Source organism: Arvicola amphibius, chromosome 5 (assembly GCF_903992535.2).
Source record: "Arvicola amphibius chromosome 5, mArvAmp1.2, whole genome shotgun sequence".
Taxonomy (NCBI): Eukaryota; Metazoa; Chordata; class Mammalia; order Rodentia; family Cricetidae; genus Arvicola; species Arvicola amphibius.
This window is the reverse complement of record NC_052051.1, coordinates 32080885-32102831: the sequence shown is the minus strand read 5'-3', so window position 1 is coordinate 32102831 and position 21947 is coordinate 32080885. Positions and strand designations below refer to the sequence as shown.

At 44.4% G+C, this 21947-nt stretch overlaps 1 protein-coding gene across 1 annotated transcript in view; it reads left to right on the top strand.

Annotated features, from left to right (window-relative positions):
• Positions 1 to 21679, top strand: part of Dtd1 (D-aminoacyl-tRNA deacylase 1) — a 54005-nt gene extending 32326 nt beyond the window's left edge. Inside the window, exons 4-6 of the mRNA XM_042055132.1 lie at positions 8187 to 8293; positions 21123 to 21216; positions 21492 to 21679. Of these exons, the coding sequence (XP_041911066.1) occupies positions 8187 to 8293; positions 21123 to 21216; positions 21492 to 21679 (389 nt within the window). The remainder of the gene's footprint in view (positions 1 to 8186; positions 8294 to 21122; positions 21217 to 21491) is intronic.
• The last annotated feature ends 268 nt before the right edge of the window (positions 21680 to 21947 follow it).

The window sequence follows — 21947 nt, the reverse complement described above, 5'->3', positions numbered from 1 at the left end:
ATCATCTCATGATTATACTTTAGCCTTCTTCCCAAATGGGGAACTGTTTCTACTTTCATCCTTCATTCCTATCTTTTGATGATTTCTTTAATTGATTTTGCATAGTGAAGAACAACCTAATCTTACAAGTTCCTTTTCTTACCTACAGTACGTGTCTGTGGTGGCCTCAAGTCCAGTGTTGGTGGCATGGTGGAGATTTGGTACCCCTGTTGGCCTTATCTGGTGTGATAGATGAGGACAGGCTCATGAGGGTGGCAGCTGTCTCCTTCATCCTTTTCCCTTCTATAGTCCCTATGCCCGCCAAAGGCCCATTACTAAAGATATTAAAGATTCTTTCCTAGTGTGTGGCTATCATGGGAGATGGTGGAAACTTTAAGAGGTGGGGCCCAGTGGAAGGAAGTGAGGTCACCGAGGGGCGTGCCTTTGAGTGGGATACTGGAACTTAAGCCCCTTTTCCCTTTTCTCTTTTTAAAGAATATTTTATTTTACTTTGTGTGTATGCATGTATGCATGAATGATGTGTGTGTGTGTGTGTGTGTGTGTGTGTGTGTGTGTGTGTGTGTATACCCTTGGAGTCCAGGAGAGGTATTTGAGTGTGTGAAGCTGGGGTTACAGTCAATTAATTATGAGCCTGATGTAGGTGCTGGAAACCAAACTCAGGTCCTTTGGGGGGAAAAAAAACAGGACGTGCTACTGTTGCTCCACCCCTCACCGCCTTTTTTTCTGTTTCCCTGAGATAAGCAACTTTGTTCTGCTATATGCTGTTATTTCCTGCCATGATTCTTTGTCTTGCCACAGGCTCATAGTGGTAGGACTTAGGGGCCATGGATGGAAACCCCTGAGTAAAGTAAGCCATTTCTCCGTGTGAGTCAAATGTCTCAGGTGTTGTGTTACAGTAGAAGATATCTGACAAACACACTGCCTCTCTTGGCTTCTCTTCCTTCCTGGCCTTATTTTCCTTCATCTTTCTAAAAATCTCATACCCTGAGCTCCCTCCACATTTCTGACCATGAATTAGAGGCCTAGCTCTTTCTTCACAATCTGTAGTGGCCATTCGGGTTAAATAAGGATAGTACTTATTTTATTTTGTAACTTTCTTTTTGCATTTATTCTTTGTGTCTTTCACATCATGCATCCAGGTCCCACCCATCTTCTGTCTCCTCGCATTTGCCCTATGCCCCTGAAGCCTTCCCCGCACTAAATAAAATAAAATATAATTTAAGATGAAAAAGGAAAAAAAGGGAAGAAAGGGAAAATTTCATCATGGGAGCTGCAGTTTAACACAATGAGTCATGCAGTAAACCACTTTAAGGGACAATATTTTAAGATGAGAGAGGCATAGGTGGGAAGAAACTGTTCACCATTGTATAGTACTTACTCCACGGACTTGGGATGGGATGAGAAAAAAGACTAACTCACTCGGGAGTCATAAGAAGGATCCAGGGTCTGGAAAGACAGAACTATTGATGAATTTGTTGACTTTTTATGTTCTTCACATCTATGCTTTACTGAAGAAATGAATAGCGCATGTGCCTTTTATCATTCTTCCTTTTGCTGTGCCCCATGGGCATCCACCCAGTTTATGTGTTCTTCATGTTGTTTAGCCTTTCACCCATCCTCTGAGTTAAACATCAACCAACTATTTTTATTTCTATTTCAACATGCACACACAATCTACTGAATCTGTTTAGTGTTGCTTGTATGTACACGTTTTAGGGCTGACTGCTCTAGATTGGATGGCCTATCAGAGGGCCAGTCTCTGGACCAGATTCTCTTCCTCTCTTGGCACTTGATTGCTTGCAGTTCCTTATCTAAGGCTGGAACCTTGCCTAATTTCCCCTGCCATCACTGGCATGTCAACTGGTGTTGTCATTAAGCGGGATTTGTTTAGGCAGTCATATTTTTGAGACTTCATGGTTGTAGCTCCCCAGCCATGTTTAGAAGACGCTATCTCACAGCAGGTGCCTGGTCCTTTGGTTCTTACAATCTTTCCTGTTCTGTCTTCTGTGATTTTCCCGAGTCTTAGGTGTAGGGCTGCACTGTAGATGTGTGGGCTGGGAGTGGGCGCCCCACAGTCACTTATTCTCCGTGTTTTGCCCAGTTGCCCCTGTCTAGTGGTCTCCATCTGCTGCAAAAGAAGAGTTTTGCTCTAAGCATCTATGTAGGGTTTTTGTTTGTTTGTTTTGGGGGTTTATTTCTGAATTCCAAGCTTTATTTCATTGTTCTGTCCTTATGCCAGAAGTACACCATTTTGATTTGTAGTAAGATTTGAAATTGGGACATCCGAGTCCTCTCTGTTCTTCTAATAGGTAGTTTGATGCTGAAGTTCAAGCATGCACAGCCCCACAATGGAAAGTTTAGCCCCCTTATCCCTGTCTGACTTGTTCCCCTATTGATGTGGGATTCCCCTCTGTGTGCTGTGAATAATTGGTTAATAAAGGAGCTGCTTTGGGCCTATAGCAGCACATCATAGGGCAAAGCAAGAGTTCTAAGCAGATAGAGGAAGAGAGAGTAGGCGGAGTCAAAGAAATGCCATGTAGCGATAGAAGGACAAAGAAGCACGTCACCAGCCGGAACCTCACCGGTAAACCACGAGCCTCGTGGTAAAAGATAAAATAATACAGATGAGTTAATTTAAGATGTAATCACCAGCTAGAAATACGTTTAATTATTGGCTAAATAGTATTGTAATTAATACAGTTTCTATGTGATTATTTCGGATCTGGGCAGCTGGGAACAAAAAAGCGGTCTCCGTCTACACCCTAGCTTTCTACACATAATTAATTTTATTACTTTTTCTGTTTATCTATTGTATGTGCAGATGCAAACTAATGTGAGTGTTTGGCTTTTAATGTAAAAGGTAGCATGCAATAAACTATTTTTTATCTCCCTAGAGAGTCTTCCCTCACCAGTTTAGCCCCATGTCCTCACATCTTTTTGGTGTCAATTAGGTAGTGCTTACGGCAGGAGCACACTGCAACTTATTGGTGCTTCTGTTGTTGGATTATTGGATTTTAAAATTTTTGGGTCTTTTCCACCTTTATTCTTTGATAGTGTCATACATTTATGCCACATATCTTGATCATATCCATTCTCACCCTCATAACAACTCCTCCTAAGACCGGATCCATCACATCCTCCTCCCAGTTTTATGTCGCTGTTTTATAATGACTTAGATTTATTTATTTTTTAACCCACTGAATCCTCTTAGTGCTGCTGATGTACCTGGGATCATCCACTAGGCACACACAACCTTTGAGTGGCCACATTCCTAAAGAAAAGTGATTCTTGCCCAGCAGTGGCAGTGCTTGCCTTTAGTCCCAGCACTCGGGAGGCAGAGGCAGGAGAATCTCTGTGAGTGCTCTACAGAGCAAGTTGCAGGACAGGCTCCAAAACTACAGAGAAACTCTGCTGGACTTCCCACAACAAACCCTGTCTTGAAAAGCAAAACAAAACAAAACAAAACAGCAAAATCAACAACAAAATCAACAACAGAAAAGAAGGAAAGTGATGCTCCAGACCCCAGCAGCCATCAGCTGCCATAAACTCTTCAGCGGGGCGGGACCTCAGCATCTTCTCCCTCCTTGTTAGAGCTTGGAACTAGCTTGATCTTGTACAAGTCCTGTGTAGGTGGTCACTGCTGCTGTGGGATCCTGTGTCATGGCCAGGGTAGTTTTTGTCTCTTAAGAAGAGTAGTGGGACCAATGAGATGGCTCAGTGGGCGCAAGTGCTTTCTCTGTAATTCTGGTGACTTGAGTTTGATCTTCAGACCCACATGGTGGAAGGAGAGAACTGACTCCTGACAGTTGTCCTTTGATCTCCATGCCATGCATTTGTGTACACACAAACATGCGCGCGCGCACACACACACACCCACCACTAATACAATACTAACTCCAAAGTGATGCAAAAAGTAAATTTGTACATATATGACTTTTTGTGGAGTGTCAATACCCAGGATGGGATCCACAGATGTGCCAGAATGTGCTGCCCATTCCAGTCTGTGGGGTCCCTCCTTTCGGCATAGCTTTGTCAACAGTGCATTTTTAACTTCTAGATTGCTCTCCACCTGTTGATAAACTCATTGTAGTTTTAATGTGCAGAGTGTGGTTGAAGCTTTCTCAGATTATTTTTAGCGTTTTAATTTTTTTTCTGAAAACTGCTCTTGATTGATCTAGTTCTTTCTTTATTGTCTGCTTTCACTTTAATCCTCAGTCTTTGCATGTCTTCTTCACCTTGTGTTGTGTGGTCTGCTTATTGTCCTGGCTCCTTATTTCATTTGTGTTGTGTGGTCTGCTTATTGTCCTGGCTCCTTATTTCATTTAGTTTTTTAGTTTTGCTAAATAATAAATTCATGGTCTGAAAATGTCAGAATTTTGCATGGCTCCTTTTTTGCCACATCTGATCCCTTAGCAAGTTGTTCTAGGCTCTCTGTTGACGTGCATGAAACTAGATGCCAGTTCTTGCTGAAACTACTCCAGCGCAAGACGTCAGAGTCCGCCATCTTAACCACCGTGACGGCCTCCCTACTGCCTCCAGCTGGGTCTCCTTCAGGCAGTCCTCACAACAGTTAGCACTTCCCTGGAGAGGTTTAGGTTGGGAAAGCTTTGAATGATGATGCTTAATTTTTAACAGCAACTACAAGGACCACAGTGTGTGTGTGTGTGTGTGTGTGTGTGTCTTTGTTCCTGTGTCAGGTGGGAGTAGAGTGGGGGAGAAAGCATTATGCCTTCCTGAGGACTGTCATTCTCTTCCTGGTGGGGGGGGATAGGAACAGATGGAGGGTGTTTCTGAGCAGAGAAACCCTCGGGCCATGGGGGCTCCCTGTTAGGGAGATAGATGGCCATAGCTCCGGCTGGTCCACCTTTGAGCCTCTGACTATGTTCCTGTTCTGCATCCTTTGTCCCCTAAAGTTCTAACCTGGGTCTTGACGTGAAGCTCTTCTGAGGCCACTATGCTTCCAAGGGGAAAGACAAATCTTGGTTGTTTCCTGTGTTGCAGCCAGCCATCTTGACCAGCTCTGCTCAGCCCAGCAGAAGTTTTGCTGTGCAGTTAAAGGACTGTGTGAATAGAAGACACATCTGAATAAGACACACGAGGAAATCATCTCCAGTGTCAGCAATGTGGGCACGCATAGAACTCGAATGTAATCCTCTACCTTTTCCGTAGACCTGCGGAGAAATTACAGACCAATTCTTTGTCACATTCAAGTTCAAAGAAATGAAGTCTGAGCTCAGAAGACCCTCCCAGTTTCCTACCTAGTAGAGAAGTGTCCATGACTGGTCTGATATGGGTTCATTTAGCAGCCATGGCCAACATATTTGCATACTTGTGTTACAAAGGTGTCCTTGTGGGTTCTTCAGAGCTTTACCACTCCAGCATTGCCATATAGGCTCCTGTGTATCTCCTTTAAGAGTCGAGGTGGCCTAATACTTCCTGTTCGGCTCTCTAAGCAGAATGTTGTTAGGGACCGCAAAAGAACACCAAGGTGTCTGAACAAAGCCCAGTTGTCAGAGACATTGCATAGAATCTCTGTGTCAGACAAGATGTGTGTCCTTGATTTCTGTGAATCCATGATTCCAGCACCTAAGCTCAGTTAGCATCATACCTGCCCAGTTGAGGTGAATTTTTGCCCTAGGTGTTTACCAGCCAAATGGTTGTTTCCTTCAGAAACTGGTTTGTGTTTGAGGGTGGCCTTTTCCTATAATTTGGCATTGTTTATCTTGGGCCACAGGTGTATTCCCTTCCCTAGTACCTCTTGCCATGAAATCCTGGGTCTGGGACACCTCAATGCTTGGAGGTAGCACAGTTAATCAGAACACTTTCAGAAGGGATCCTGGACCTGGAAGAATCTGTAAGGGTCTAGGGTTTGCCCCTCTTGATCCCACCATGGCCTCCATTGTAGAATGGAGCTCTATACTCAGGTCTGGCTGTTCTTACTCTGAGGAGTTCGGTTACCCATACTGTCCCATGTGTTGACAAGCCTAAGGAGGTGTCTTTCTTGGAGACTCTGATTTCTGCGGAAGGTTTCTAGAGCCCTTGCCACTGCCATTCAGGTTGCCTGGAGCCAGGCTTCCATTGCTGTGTTGTAATCATTGTCCCAGTGTGGTCCGCTAGTGTTGCCATGTCCTCTGAGGAGGCAGGGATGCTGAGAAGCACTGCTGTCTCCATGGAAGCAGGCTCTGCACATGAGGGTAGAGCTGCTCCAGATGCCAGCAGCCTGGCAGTGCCATTTCCATGAGCTCTGCCTACACAGTCCTGGGGATTCAAATCAAAGCCCTGCAGCTTGACCTTTCTATAGCCTGATTTTTGAATGTGTTCTTTCTTCCCATGCCATTCTTCTGCTTGATTTCTCCATGTCCCAGCCTGTGTACCCAGGGCTGGGGTTTCCAGTAGTGACTCTTCCTTCCCTGATTGGGCTCTGAACAGAGGCAAAGTGGAAGAGAAAAGCAGTCTGGGTGGTGAGAACACTTCCTGGGTAGCAGGAGACTGCCTGTAATATGGGCTCAATTCAGGTTAGCCCAAGGCTCTTGTCTAGTACTGTGTCCCCTGAGTCTTGAGAGCGGGCCAAGTTCCCGTGGGTCATGGCCATGCTCTGGACAGTAGAGCTTTCCTTGAACCAGGCAGGAAGCAGCAGCACACGCCTCTTGTTTACTCTGTTTTTCTCCAATAACCTCCGCCCTCGGTAAATTGATCAGGCTGGTCCCCAGGCTGACCAGATGCTGTGATGGCCAGTGACAGGTACATCAGCACTAGTGACTAAGGTTTCTTGCACTCACTGCATTCACGATGACTGTCCTGTTGGGTCACAGATTGGCAGTGTGGGTTTTGTTGGTATGTGGAGTGAATCAGTTGGGCATTATCTAGAGAGCATGAGTACCAGCCTCACAGGTGCTCGACTTCCAGCCTGCTTGGGAGGGGCCTTAAGCAGCTGCTGTTGGAGACCAGTTTGTAGATGCTGGGCCCCAGCTGGTTTCGTGCCTGAAACATGTGGCATAGACATGTTGGACATGTGCTTGTCCTGCAGCTCTGGGTGGAGTCCTGAGGCTTATATTTAAGAACAACTCGATTATATCACCGCATGAAACCAGATGTAATTCTGTAGATATGTTCTTGTCTTTTATTTTTAAAAGTGTATTTATTTTCCCTGGCTAGTATAATTTTTCTTAGGGACTTCACCCTTTGATCTGGACTGGAAAAAAATGTTACAATTTTAAGACCTCTTAAAACCTGTCTTTGGATTTATTGAGTGTACAAATGGAAATTCAGATAATAGTTCTGTTCCCAGCTGAAGAAAAACAGGAAAAGAAAAATTATTTCTATCCACTTGGAATGAGAACCATGGTGAAGCATGCACCGTCTATCCTGGCAACAGAAATTCAAGGTTGGAAATCATTTCCTTCCTCCTGAGTCTGCCTGCAGCTTCCCTGAGGAGTGTAGATGGTGAAATTTGCTACTAATTGTAGCCATAATTTTAGCATGCAATTAAACACATGATTTCCTTCCCAGCTGATGTCTTTTTAGCTAGTGTGACACAGATAGAAGAAAGGCTCGGTTGATCTGAGTGGCCACCTTAATCCCTGGAGGTCATAGAAGTCACTACTCTTTGGGCACATTTGGGTCCCCATCAGGAACCACCTTATCTTGCCTATAAAGATGGCAGGCTTCTCAGGTGCTCTTAAATGCTGTCTCAGGGTTCCAGTCTGTGCACTGAAGAAAGCCAGTGTTGATGTGAGACTAAGGAGGGAGTAAACTGGGTGGGAGGAACCAGAGGGGGAAACCTGTGATGTGGTGGTGGAAGCCATGGCTCCTGGAGAAAGATTCTGCTTGGGTGAGACATTGGGGATGGATATGAAGAGATGCTAGCAGATTTGGGGCTAAAATGGCCTCCCTCTGGCTATGCCAGTTTGCCTTCCCAGCACGGACATGGCATCTTATTCATGCTGTGTCCTTCTTGGTGTTACCAGGTCTTTCTTGCCAGTTCATTTGGGCAGGCTGTAATATCAATGCTGTTTACCTGCCCCCCCCCCCCCCCCCCTTCACGAAGCTGACCATTTTGTCCTGTCTTGGCTGATAGGCCCATTGCCCAGGTTTTTTTTTTTTTTATTACATTGTTGAACATGTAGTCTTTGGGCAGATAAACCTGGGGTCTCCAACTCTTAAGTTTTTTTGGATTGTTCTTTCAGATGGCAAGTTTGGTGCCTACATGCAGGTGCACATTCAGAACGATGGGCCAGTGACTATAGAACTGGAGTCTCCTGCTCCTGGAGCTGCTAACTCTGACCCAAAGCAGGTGAGTCTGAAGTCTGGAGACTGCCAATGTCTCGTGGGTGAAATGGGCCGTGGCTGAGCCTTGGCCTCTGTAGTAGTCCTCATCTTGAAGCGAAGGAAACACCTCATGGCTGCAGCCTCGTATTTAATTTCTCTTTCTCAAGAACGCATGTCACAGTCACTCCTGAACGTGTGGCAGGCTTGACTGTGCAGAGAAAGTGTTCTTAGAAGGGTCTGGTTTTAACTTTTGGGCTGTTCTTGGACTAGGCGTCATGGCACGCAATTGCCACTTGGTGGCAGCAGAGCAGCAGCCTTGGCCAGCATACTCAGAGTGGTTACCTGGATTGGGTCTTTTCCAAGGTGTGGGTAGATGAGCCACCCAAGATTCTCTTTAAATCTTCATTTTTCTAAAGCAACATCTGACCTGGATTTACTGCCAACTCTATAAGTGTTCAGGAAAAATGTAATTAAAATAGAGAAAGGAGGTGTGTGATCGTCCTTGCAAACTTACATTGTCCCTTTGTGCTTAGCATTTACAAAAGCTTTAATTAATGTATCCACTTGATAGGGACATGAGTCACGACAGGCGATGGGTTGAGGTGTGTTCCTGCTTGTCCTTCCTAGCATCCTTCCCTTGCTAGGATGCTGTAAAGTGGACTAATGATTCATCTGGGGGAGCCGTGATGGAAACTTGGGGCTGAGTAACTGGTATAGAGCAATGGTCTTCTTCTGTAGAAAGCCAGTGTTAACACTGTATATTGGCTGAGAAGTAGGACCATGTGTGCAATAGCATCAAGCTTCAAAAATGGACCTGAGGGTGCTGCCATTACCGGTAACATTCTGTCTGTCTGTCTGTTTGTCTCTCTGTCGGTCTGTCTGTCTGTCTGAATGTGTATGTACACCTATAAGCCAGAAGAGGCATTAGAGGCATAGATGGTTGCCATATGGTTGCTGGGAATTGAAGTTGCAGCCTCTGGAAGAGCAGCTAGTACTCTTAACTGCTGAGCCATCTCTCAAGCCCCTACTGATAACATTTTAAAAATAACAAACAAAAAGAATCCACATGGAAATGCAAGCTTTGAGATAATTGGAGACTTACACGAAAGCCAACCAGAGCCCTGGTGTAGTCTTTACTTTTAGTGATCGACGTACTGAAGTTAACATTGATAAGATACTGTTAACTACATGCAAGCCTGATTTGAACTCACCAGCTTCCCCTCCGTCTCTCCCTTCCTTCTTTGATGCACGTTGTAGTCCAGGCTGGTCTTGGGCTCATGGTAGCTCTCTTTCCCCATGTCTTCTAGATGCCAGGATTACAGGCCTGAGCTACCATGCCCAGCTGTTGCTGCCAAGGCCTCCTCTTCCACATCATCTTGGTAGATCTTCCAGGGAGGCGGCACTGCACAGTTCCACTAGTGTCTGCTTAGCTGTGCAGTATTCCACATGCCGTCTAATTGCAGGTGTCTTTCTCCTTTGTCTAATCTGTGACAGTTCCTTGTGTTTCACGACCTTGACACTTTCCATATGTGCTGTATGTTTTATAAACTGTTTCTCTATTTTGTTTCTGTGGTTACAGCAAGGCATTGTGGTGTTACAGGAGTCTCAGCTTGTTCAAAAGTGATCTTGTTCTCTTCTTAGTGCCGACCGAGGATGTGTATGGCACTGTTTTGTCTTACCATGGTGATGCTGACCTTGCCACCTGGTCAAGGTGGCATCTCATCTCAGTGTTGTTAACTTTGCCACCTGGTCAAGGTGGTGTCTCACCGCGGTGATGTTAACCTTGCCACCTGGTCAAGGTGGTGTCTCACCGCGGTGATGTTAACCTTGCACTGGTTAATGTGGAGTCTACTAGATTTTTCCATTCTTTGTGAAATCCTTACCCTTCCCTTATCTGTATTTCTTCTGGTTGTGGCAGACAGTTCTTTCTTCTTTGCAGGGAAGGAGTCAGCATATAGTATCCATCCTGCTGTTCTTCCCCTACTGCCTTCTAGCATAGCAGCAAAGCTTCCCTTCTGGGCCGAGGCCAGCCTCTCCTTTTGGGCCAGAGCCAAAGTGAAATGGTAATAAGGACCCTGTTCAGAGCGTCTTAGGGGGCTTCCCTTTGTACCACCTGCTCCTCCAGTAGCAGCCTTTCCCTTCCTGTGTAGCTCTCTTAGAATCAGAGGTTCCTTAGTTAGGAGTCCTAAACTTTGGATATCTCTGGGAAATGACAATATGCTTGAAAAAGAAAAGAATTTCAGGCTGCTGACAGAGTAGGGGCTCCTTGAACTTAGACCCTTTGTAACAGTAGAGGTCACATCCTGTGCTGCCAGTCTGGCTTGGACTAGACGCCTCCCTTTCCACACTCTTGGCAGCCTTGCATGCTTACCCACCATCTTCTTCTTATTGGGTTTCCCTCCTCTGGCACTGGGAATTGATCCCCGTGTCTCATGCGTGCTAGGCCTCCTTGGTCTTCCATCAGCTTTCAACTGTGCTTAGATACCCAGAGTGAGTTCATCAACGTCTTCTTCCTACTCTGCCCTCAGAGGGTTCACGGTCCCCACTGTCTGCTTGGTGGCCTGCTTCACGACAGCTTTCATGCCCCATTCCTTGTCCTTCATCCCAGTCATTCCTGTCTCTGTGATCTCCTTGGTCCTGGAAACCACCTTTTGCAGGATGGCAATGTGTCTGGGTTTTCCTCCTGCTTCTGGCGGTTCCTTTGGTTTTATGTGATTGCTTGTGTGTAGTTTTGATGTATTATTCTGCACCAGCTGTATTTCAGGAAAATTTTGGTTATGAAGCTTTTTTATTCATTCCAAAAAGTTTTTGAAAGGGCATGTTGTACACCTGTAGTATGTACCATAAAAAAACACAAAGAACCCTGTAGAGCTTCAAATGGTGTTCTTCAACCATCTAAAGAAATTATGTTGATTTATTAGGTTAAAGAAGACTTCCTGAGTCCTTAAGGTCCTTTCTGTTTAAATTCATGTATTGTCTAATTTCACATCTGTAGCTTTTCCTGACCCTAGAAACTCATGCAGGTTTCCATCCTCTGGCTCTCCAGCAGGTGGCGCCAGCGGGCACAGAAGGGCCAATGTGACCCTGGTGCTTTCCTATGCCTGTGGCCTCCCCTTGCTTCCCCCTTTCAGCTAGAGGGGCTTACTCTCCCCGCAGACAGTGTCTTGGCTTGCTTCTGTGTGGACAGAAAGAGCACAGCCAAATTTGTTTTACTGATAGAAAAACATGTGTTTCTGTCAAGCAAGCTTTTAATTCTAAGTGTTTTATTGCTCTATTCCAAATTTCTACAATTGCATTATGGAAAAACCATTTGTTTGGCACGTTTCTTTGTTACCGAAAAATTATTTTTTTGGCCAATTTTTAAGAAATATAGACTCCGTGAGCCATCTGTGCAGATGAACAAGGTGTGTGTGTGTGTGTGTGTGTGTGTGTGTGTGCGCGCGTGTGTGCAAGCTTGCGAGTGCCTGTGTGCGTGCATGCTTTTAGGCATATGATGGTGTGCTGGGTACTGTGAGGAAGGGGCAGTCATGCTGCCTGACCCCTGATCCTTGCTCTCAGACATGGATTTAGAGTAACATAAACCAGGAAGGTCAGAGAGCATGAAAGAGGTGCAGTTAGCATAGGACCCCACAGGGAATGTCATAGCCACACAGCTTAGGCTCTTATTTCCAACCTTTTATGGCCTTCATAAAGCATGTACTTAGTTAACCCAGGTTTGTTTGTCACCAAGGCTGGAGAGTCTCTGTAGCTTCTATGGCAGTCCTGTCTGCCCTGCACTGTCTTGCTGGCCTTCCCGGTGCTGCACTCACTCTTGTTCCCTCTCCAGTCTAAGAAGAGGACAACCAGGTTGGTTTCTCAGAGGAGGAGTTCTTGGTGCCCTTCACAGGCACTGTCGCACTGCCTTCTTGCCATCTCTCAATATCTTCTTGCTTCTCTGCTTATCCCTTCTTCACTCCTAAGTTGTGTGCACTGTATCTTGTTTGCTGCAGTGCTGCAGGAAGTGTGTCAGGGATGTGTCAATGAGTGTTCAGGCTGTGGGCTGTGCTGTCTGTGAATGTCCTGAGGTCTTTTTTTAATCATAGAAATATGTACTGCATTGAATACATAGTTCAGATATAAAGGGTTCTTTAAAAATTTATTGACAATTTCATGCAATTAGTTTTGGTCATTTTTGCCCCATTACCTTCTCTTATCCCCTTCCCAGCCCTGATGAAACCCTTCTTCCCAACAAGCTTCTCACCTGTGTTTGTGTGCATGCATGCATGTGTGCGTGTGTGTGTGTGATACATTGAATTTCATTATGGTTGCTTGCATAGGCATGAATGAGGCATGTCTACTGGAGCATGAACAACTTACCACACCCAGAAATGACACTCCTTTTCCCAGCAATCATTACCTGCCCATTTTCCTTTAATGAGTGATGGGGGCCTCAGGAGCTCCTCCCTGTGGATTGTCTTGAGTTCTAAGTCAGCTACTGCCATTGCCACTGCTGCTGAGCGGGGCCAGCCTCCAGGGAGCAGGAGGCCTCAGCTGACATTCACGATGAAGAGAGAAGGGATTCCCAGTTGTTTTCAGACTTGCACTTGAAGTGAAGGTAGCTTCTTGTTTTCAGGAATTCCAGGGCTTTATTAATGGGTAATGAATGGGCGGAGACTGAGCTGGTAAAGGTAGCAGCACTTTTCTTGCGTTAGCCAGAACTCTGCTTGTTTCTGGGATTGGCCACTGTAGCGTCTGTACCATTCCTACAGTCATATCAATAACATGCCTGTCTATCTTGTAGGCTGCAGTATGGGTCCCATGATATAGTGTGGTGGTGGGAAGAGGCTGGAAGAAGAGCATCCATATTTCCTTTGTATGACATTTGCAAAGGTCTCAGGCTGTGCAAACTGAGTGGATGCTGCTTCCTTAATGCCCACTGTGGGAAAACAGGATTCTGGATTATCCTGATCTTACACAGTGCATGGTCGCAGATGCCTAGGTGGTAGGAGATGAACACCCTAGCTGTTTTAAATTTAAGTGACCGTTCCTGAATGGGGACTATATTCCTGACCCTCATGGAAGGGGTGAGAGCAGATGGACATTTTTCCTAGTGAGGCAGGCATTGGGTAATGGAAGGGGTCTGCTCTGGGGTTCAGAGCCCTCCCACTTCATAATATGACCATTAATTATTTATGTTCTCATTTATTTACTCTGATTGCAAACTTGACTAAGTAGAAACACCGGAAAAAGCTAGAAAAATGAAACTAACGTGTCTTTGCATTAATTCATGTGATTATTGACAGATTATTGGAGGAGTTGACTAGTGCAGAATGGTGCCTTGAACTTTATGGAGGTTTTAATTCTATACTTCTTTGAGTACTGCTGTTGCTTTGCCTATAACTTCCTCTGTATGATTCTCAGCCAGTGTCTATCCCTGTGCCTGGACCTTCAGTGTAGAAACTGACACATTTGTGGCAGGCATCAGGAGGATCTGAAGGGAATCTGTAGGATAGAAGAGGGGTGAACTTCTTAGAAAAGAAGTCCGTTTGGCTCGTTGTTTATCCTTCTGGTGACAGGAGCAGCCTTTAGTCAGTGCTATGGGGTTCAGGTGATGCAGACAGACTAGGGCAATATGGCTTCTGCCAGACTGCCTGGAGCAGGTGTCCAGACAGCTGGACACCTGGAGCAGGTGTCCAGACAGCCTGCCCTTTTATGGAGCTACAGTTGAGGGTCCTATCCAGTGAGGAGTGCTCTCCAGAAGAGTTGCCTGGGGGCCAGTTTGTCTTTTCAGGAAGAAATGCTTATGCTCTCCTTCCTGCTCTTTTTTTTTCTTTTCTTTCTTTCTTTTTTTTTTTAATGCGTGGCCTCTAGATTAGGATCCCTTGGCTCTGGCGAGTTCCGCTCTGGTACTTGAACTTGCCCTGGGAGGATGCTTGCAGGTCTGGGTGCTGACGTGGAACTCAGATCTTGCTGTTTACCCACAGTGCAGCAGTCTGTCCTGACACCTTAGTTTGTTGAAGAAATACTGGCAAAGTTTGCCTTATTTATGCTTCAGTATTTTGAAAGCATTGATGTGGGGATCTGGGAGTCGCTCCTCCGCTACACAGTTTGTGTTGTTGCTGTCGTGCAGTGTTTGTCATGGCCAGCATTCTGGCGGCACTGGTTTCTGGATCTAGCCTGCTCTGTTGAAGGCCTCCTATCAGGGCGAGGCTAGCGACTGTCTAGACCTCTCTCCACACGAGGAAGCCTGCCTGGCTTTTAGTTCTTTTGGTCTGCACATCTGCTTTTCTGTGAGTTACGAAATCATAATAGCCCTGTGGGGAGTAGGTCAGATAGTAGGTGGGTGGGCTCCTGACCATCCTCAGCTCTGCCCACTGCCAGTACAGTCAGGTGTCCACCACGCCTTGTCAGTGTCCAGCAGAGTGCCTACCCACGAATGACTATCTCACAGTTGGAAAGGCTGAGCCCACTGCATGTCTCCAAGCAGACTCCCCTCCTGGGGGGACTTGCCAGGCGTCCCTTTTGTTTTGACCTTTTTTTCAAAAAAATTGCATTTATTTATTTATTTGTTTGTCAGTCTATCTATTTATTTATTAATACCAATCCCAGTTCCCCCTCCCTTCTCTTTATTTCTCCCTACCCCACTCCCACCTGCTCCTCAGAGAGGTTAAGGCCTCCCCTGGAAGACAACTTTGTCCCACCACCTCCTTGATGCTGTTCTAAGGCCCCCACTGTTACCCATGCCTAGTCTGAGCAAGACATATCTCTCCATAGAGAATGGCTCCACACAGTCAGTTCATACATTAGAGTTAGATCCTGCTCCCACTGCCAGTGGCTCCTGTACTGCCCAGCCACACCACTTGTATTTGGGGGACAACTTTGGTCCTATGCAGATTCCCCAGTTGTCAGTCCAGAGTCAGTGATCTTCCACTAGCTCGGATCAGCTGATTCTGTGGGTTTCCCCATCATGGTCTTGATACCTTTGTTCATATTATTGCTCATCCCTCTCTTCACCTGGAGCTTGGCCCAGTGATTAGCTTTGGATCTCTGCATCTGTTTCCCTCTGTTTCTGGAAGAGGATTTTAGCTTCTCTGGGGTTGTGGACTGTAGACTGGTTACCTTTTGCTTTATGTCTGATATCCACTTATGAGTGAGTATGTATTGTATTTGCCTTTCTGGGTCTGGGTTACCTTACTCACAATGGGTTTTTCTAGTTTCCGTCCATTCCTGCAAATTTAAAGGTGTCATTTTTTTTATTGCTGAATAATACTCCATTGTGTAAATGTACTATGTTTTCTTTATCCATTCTTCAGTCTAGGGGCATTTAGCTTGTTTCCCTGTTCTGGCTATGATGAATAATGCTGTTATGAACATAGTTGAGCAAATGTTCTTATAGTATGATTAAGCATCCTTTGGGTTTATGTCCCCAAATGATATTTCTGGGTCTTGAGGTAGATTGATTCCTAATTTTTTGAGAAATCACCATACTGATTTCCATAGTGGCTGTACAAGTTTGTACTCCCACTAGCAATGGAGAAGTGTTTCACTTACTCCACATCCTCTCCAGCATAAGCTGTCATCAGTGTTTCTGATCTTAGCCATTCTGATTAGTATAAGATGGTATCTCAGACTTGTTTTGATTTGCATTTCCCTGATGACTAAGGATGTTGAACATTTCTTTAAGTGCCTTTCAGCTATTTGAGATTTTTCTGTTGATGATTCTCTGTTTATATCTGTACCCCATTTTTATTTATTTGTTTATTTTTTTATTTTATTTATTTATTTTTTTTTGGTTTTCTTTTTTTTTCTCATGGTTTATTTTTTTTTATATTTAAAAATTTCCATCTCCTTCCCTCCTCCTCCCCCCTCCCTCCCCTCCTCCTCCCCCTTCCCTCCCCTCCTTCTCCCCCTTCCCTCCCCTCCCCTCCACCCATACCTCCCCTCCCTCCCTCTCAAGGCCAAGGAGCCATCAGGGTTCCCCACTCTATGCTAAGACCAAGGTCCTCCCAACTCCCCCCAGGTCCAGGAAGGTGATCGACCAAGCTGAGAAGGCTCCCACAGAGCCCGTCCATGCAGAAGAATCAGAGCCCAGAGCCATTGTCCTTTGCTTCTCAGTCAGCCCCCGCTGTTGGCCACATTCAGAGAGACGGGTTTGGTCGCATGATCCATCAGTCCCATTCCAACTGGAGTTGGTGATCTCCCATTAGTTCTGTCCCACCGTCTCCATGAGTGAACGCACCCCTCTCGTTCCTGACTTTCTCCCTCATGTTCTCGCTCCTTCTGCTCCTCATCAGGACCTTGGGAGCTCAGTCCAGTGCTCCAATGTGGGGTTCAGTCACCTTCCCCATCTGTCGCCAGCTGGAGGTTCCCTCACGGTCCTGACTTTCTTTCTCATGTTCTCTCTCCTTCTGCTCCTCATCAGGACCTTGGGAGCTCAGTCCGGTGCTCCAATGTGGGGCTCTGTCATTTTCTTCATCTATCGTCAGGTGGAGATTCTATGGTGATATGCAAGAAATTCATCGGTATGGCTATAGGAACTGGCCTTTTCAGGCTCCCTCTCCTCAGCTGCCCAAGGAACTAACTGGGGGCGTCTCCCTGGAAACCTGGGAACCCCTCTAGGGTCAAGTCTCTTGACAACCCTCAGGTAGCTCCTTAAATTAAGATATATGCTTCCCTGCTCCCATATCCACCCTTCCTATATCCCAAGCACCCCATTCCTCCGAGCTCCCCCCGTTCTCCCCTTCACACTTTTCTCTCCCCATCTTCCCTTGGCCCAGTCTTGCCCAACCCTCAAGTTCGCAATTTTGCCTGGCGATCATGTCTACTTCCAATACTCACTCATAATCGGTTTCTAGCCATAATTAAAGGACATCGAGCCTATAAATTTGGGATCCTTGAGAAGATAATAAGAAGGTGAACTCCCAAAAAAAGATATAGTAATCCTCCTGTACCCCATTTTTAAATTGGATTATTTGGTAGTTTGATGTCTAGTTTCTTGAGTTTTTGGTTTATTTTGGAGATCAGTCCTCTGTCAGATGTGGGGTTGGTGAAGATCTTTTCCCATTCTATAGCCAGTCATTTTGTCTTGTTGACCATGTCCTTTGCTTTACAGAAGCTTCTCAGTTTCAGGAGGTCCCATTTATTTATTGTTGCTCTCAGTGTCTGTGCTACTGGTGGTTATATTTAGGAAGTGGTTTCCTGTGCCAATATGTTCAAAGGTGCTTCCCACTTTCTCTTCTATGAGGTTCAGTGTGGATGGATTTATGTTGAGATCTTCGATCCATTTGGACTTGAATCTTGTGCATGGTGATAGATATGGATCTATTTGTATTCTTTTACATGTCGACTTCCATTTATACCAGCACCATTTGTTGAAGAAGCTTTCTTTTTTTCCTTTTTATGTTTTTAGCTTCTTTGTAAAAAATCAGGTGTTCATAGGTATGGGAACTAATATCAGGATCTTCAATTCGATTCCATTGGTCTACCTGTCTTTTTTTAATGCCAATACCAAGCTGTTTTTATTACTGTAGTTCTATAATAGAGCTTGAAGTCAGGGATGGTGATGCCTCCAGATATTCTTTTATTGTATAGAATTGTTTTGGTTATTCTGGGTTTTTAGTTTCTCCATATTAAATTTAGAATTTTTTTTTCAAGATCTGTGACGAATTATGCTGGGATTTTGCTGGGTTTTGCATTGAAGCTGTAGATTGCTTTTGGTAGGATTGGCATTTTTACTATGTTAATCCTACCTATTCGTGAGCATGGAAGAGCTTTCTATTTTTTGATATCTTCTTCAATTTGGTTTTTTTTAAAGACTTAAAATTTCTTCATACAGGTCTTTTATTTGTTTGGTTAGAGTTACACCAAGATATTTTATTTTGTTTGTGGTTGTTGTGAAGGCTGATGTTTCTCTGATTTTTTTCAGCCCGTTTATCATCTATATATAGGAGGGCTACTGATTTTTTTTTTTACTTAATCTTGTAATCTGCCACATTGCTGAAGGTGTTTATCAGTTGTAGGAGTTCCCTGGTAGAATTTCTTGAGTTACTTATGTATACTATCATATCATCAATAAATTGTGAAAGTTTGACTTCTTCCTTTCCAATTTGTATCCCCTTGATCTCCTTTTGTTGTCTCATTGCTCTAGCTAAGACTTGGAGTACTATATTGAATATACAGGGAGAGAGTAGACAGCCTTGTCTTGTCCCTGATTTTAGTGGAATCAAATTGAGTCAATTTATATTAAGAGATATTAATGACCAGTGATTGCTAGTTCCTGTTATTTTTGTTTTTGTTTTTGTTGGTATTGTGTGTGTGTTTCCCTTCTTTGGGATTTGCTACTGTGAGATCATCTATTGCCTGTGTTTTTGTGTATGTAGTTGACTTCCTTGGGTTGGAGTTTTCCTACAAGTACTTTCTGTAGGACTAGATTTGTGGATAGGTATTGTTTAAATCTGGTTTTGTCATGGGATATCTTGTTTTCTCCATCAATGGTGATTGAAAGTTTTGCTGGGTGTAGTAGTCTGGGCTAGCATCTGCGGTCTCTTAGTGTCTACATAATGCTTGTCCAGGACCTTCGGTCTTTCATTGTTTCCACTGAGAAGTTGGGTGTAATTCTAATAGATCTGTCTTTCTATGGTATTTGGCCTTTTATCTTTGTAGCTTTTAATATTCTTTCTTTATTCTCTGTGTTTAGTGTTTTGATTATTATGTGCCGAGGGGATTTTTTTTTTTTTTGGTCCAGCCTATCTGGTGTTCTGTAAGCTTCTTGTATTTTCATAGGCATGTCCTTCTTTAGGTTAGGAAAGTTTTCTTGTATGATTTTGTTGATATATTTTCTGTGCCTTTGAGTTAGACTTCTTCTTCTATCCCTTTTATTCTTAGGTTTGATCTTTTCATAGTGTCCCATATTTCCTGGATAGTTTTTATTAAGCTTTTGTTGGATTTAACATGTTCTTTGACTGATGAATTTATTTCTTCTATTCTGTCTTCAACACCTGAGTTCTCTCTTCCATCTCTTCTATTCTGTTGTTTGTGCTTGCATTTGTGGCTCCTGATCGTTTACCCAAAATTTCCATTTCCAGAACTCCCTTATTTTGTGTTTTCTTTATTGTCTCTTTTTAAGTTTTTTAAGTTTTCAAGTCTTGAATCATTTCTTTTGCCTGTTTGTTTTTTCTTGGTTTTCTTTAAGGGGATTGCTGATTTCTTCCAATTTTTAGTTTGTCTTTTCCTCCATTTCTTTAAGGGCATTTTTCATTTTCTTTTTAAGGGTCTCAATCATTTTCCGAAAGTCATTTTTAAGGTCTTTTCTTCTGCTTCATCTGTGTTGAGGTGTTCAGATCTTGCTGTTGTTTAGCCACTAGTTTCTGGTGGTGCCTTATTGCTCTTTATGTTGCTGAGTATATTCTTACTTTTTTGTCTATCCAGCTCATCTTCCAATCGGTATAGATGGAGCTTGTGCTTCAGGTGGTCCCTCTTCTTCCAATTGGTGTAGTTGGGGGCTATAGCTCCCTTTAAAGCTCTTTCAGGTGTAGGCAAGGCAGAACCTCTAGTGATCTCTCCCCAAGGTTCACGGGGACCCAAGACTCATATGGTCACTCCTTGAGGTGGAGGCAGGGCTATGATTTGAGTTGTTCACTGCTCCTGTGTGGGTTGCTCATGGCTCCCAGGCCATTAGGTTGCTCAGGCCTCCTCTGGTGCTCCTGGGTGGGTCACTCATCAGGACCCTTCTGGTGCTCCCTGGCAGGTTAGTCGGTCATTCCTCCATCACCACCCGCTGCCCTTGTTTCGATCTTTAACCCCATGTGGACAATTGTCCTGAGTTACTCCACTGTAGTCTTAAGAAAAAGTTTTTCCAGGACTCTTGTGACTGACTGCCTCTCTGCTTGAGAGCCCATTGATTGACAGTTGGATCAATTGACTTTCCTATTACCATTTTGAATCTATAGCCCATGTTAACAAAATTGAAGAAATTGAAGTGTTTGTTTCTTGTGATTGGAATTTGGATAGCAATTTTGAAAGTATGCTTTACTCTCCTCTGTCTCTGACACATATGCCATTTCTGATCGCACTAAGACAAAGCACCTATTTTGCTTTAAACGAATCTCTCAGGGCACTAATGGCTTAGTACTTTAAAGTTGAAGCTCTTCATTTGTTCCTGCATGTGGTCTCTGGGCAGAGTTTTAGTTATTTTATCCTCTGGTCTCACTTGTGATAGATGAACAATGAACCCTCACCTGCTGACTTGATCTGTCCAAGAGTACAGCATCTTTTTTTTTTGTTTCTAAGGATTGGTTACTTCTGCTTTCCCTTGGGCTCATGTTTTCAACATGGCAATAATTCCATCACAGAGACCCAAGACTTTAGTTATGATTTCTTAACTTTTAAGTGATCTGTCAGGAGTCCTGGTTGATTGTAAGAGCTGTTCGGCCATTCATTGGTGTTTCGTAGAACACCGTGTTGAAGCACTTCAGCATGGGGACAAGAATGAGCTGGAAGGCGTCAGAATGTAATGTTTGCTATACTTGCTTTAAAGATGTGCTTAATATGTAAAACACTGAACTACATAATTTTTTCCCAAAATAATTAATACATTTTGGGGTCATTTTAATGATTGAAAAGGCATTTGCTATTTTAAATCTAGCCAGTCTTTAAGAGACTATTGGCTAAAGTGGGTTTTTCGAGGGTCACAAACTGTTCTGAGCTTAGGCTCATGTGTGTGTGTGTGTGTGTGTGTGTGTGTGTGTGTGTGTGTGTGTGAGAGAGAGAGAGAGAGAGAGAGAGAGAGAGAGAGAGAGAGAGAGAGAGAAAGAGAGAGAGAGAGAGAGAGAGAGGGGCGGGGGAGGAGTTTCAAGGACTTCTGTCATATTTTCCAGTGGCCTGGAAAACGCTCATGGACTGGGGCTGCTGTGTCTCCATCAGAGTCACTGTGGGCAGTGACAGCCTTCATTGAGCACTCAAACCATACAGGTACCCAGGATACTTGCTAAATGCAGCATTTTGAACCTACCCACACTATCTGAACCAGAGCTCTGGCATGTGTGGATGTAGGGTGAAGGAGACAGTAGGTTTTTGTTTCCAATCATGTTCTCCACAAGCACACAGACATTTGAGAGCAGCTGGACCACAGGGAATCTGACAGTGCCGTTTCTATCTGGTTCAGGTGTTTGTCTCCTCCAGGCCACCCTTCTCTCCCTCCCTGCTGCATCGTGTCTAAAAATACTCTGTGACCTGTGTTTGTGCAGCAGTGGGGGAACAAGATGGCTGGGCTGGATTATTTAGGTCACACATGAAGCTGTTCTCCTTCGTCAGTGCTCCCCTGAGTCTCCTAACCCCATCCCACACATGCAGTGATGAAAATCTGCCTGAGTATGGCGCCTTCTTGCCACAACTGCAGTGCATTAGGGAAAATCCAGTAGAGACAACAACCTAATACATCAATGACTGATGACTGGCCACTCCACCGAGTGGCACTGAGCCATGTGTTAGTGGAATTACCTTGAAAGCAATGAACTCTACATGGGTATTATTCAATAGCCACTCAGTGGGGTTGTTTCTCAAAAGGTGACTTATAGCTCTCTTTTGTGGGGAGTACTGGGTGTATACTGCCTTACTCTTCCGTTGACATATTAATGGGACTAGAATAAACCCCAGGATGATCCACATCTTAGTCTTTGCATGGAAATTGCAATTTCTTGAAA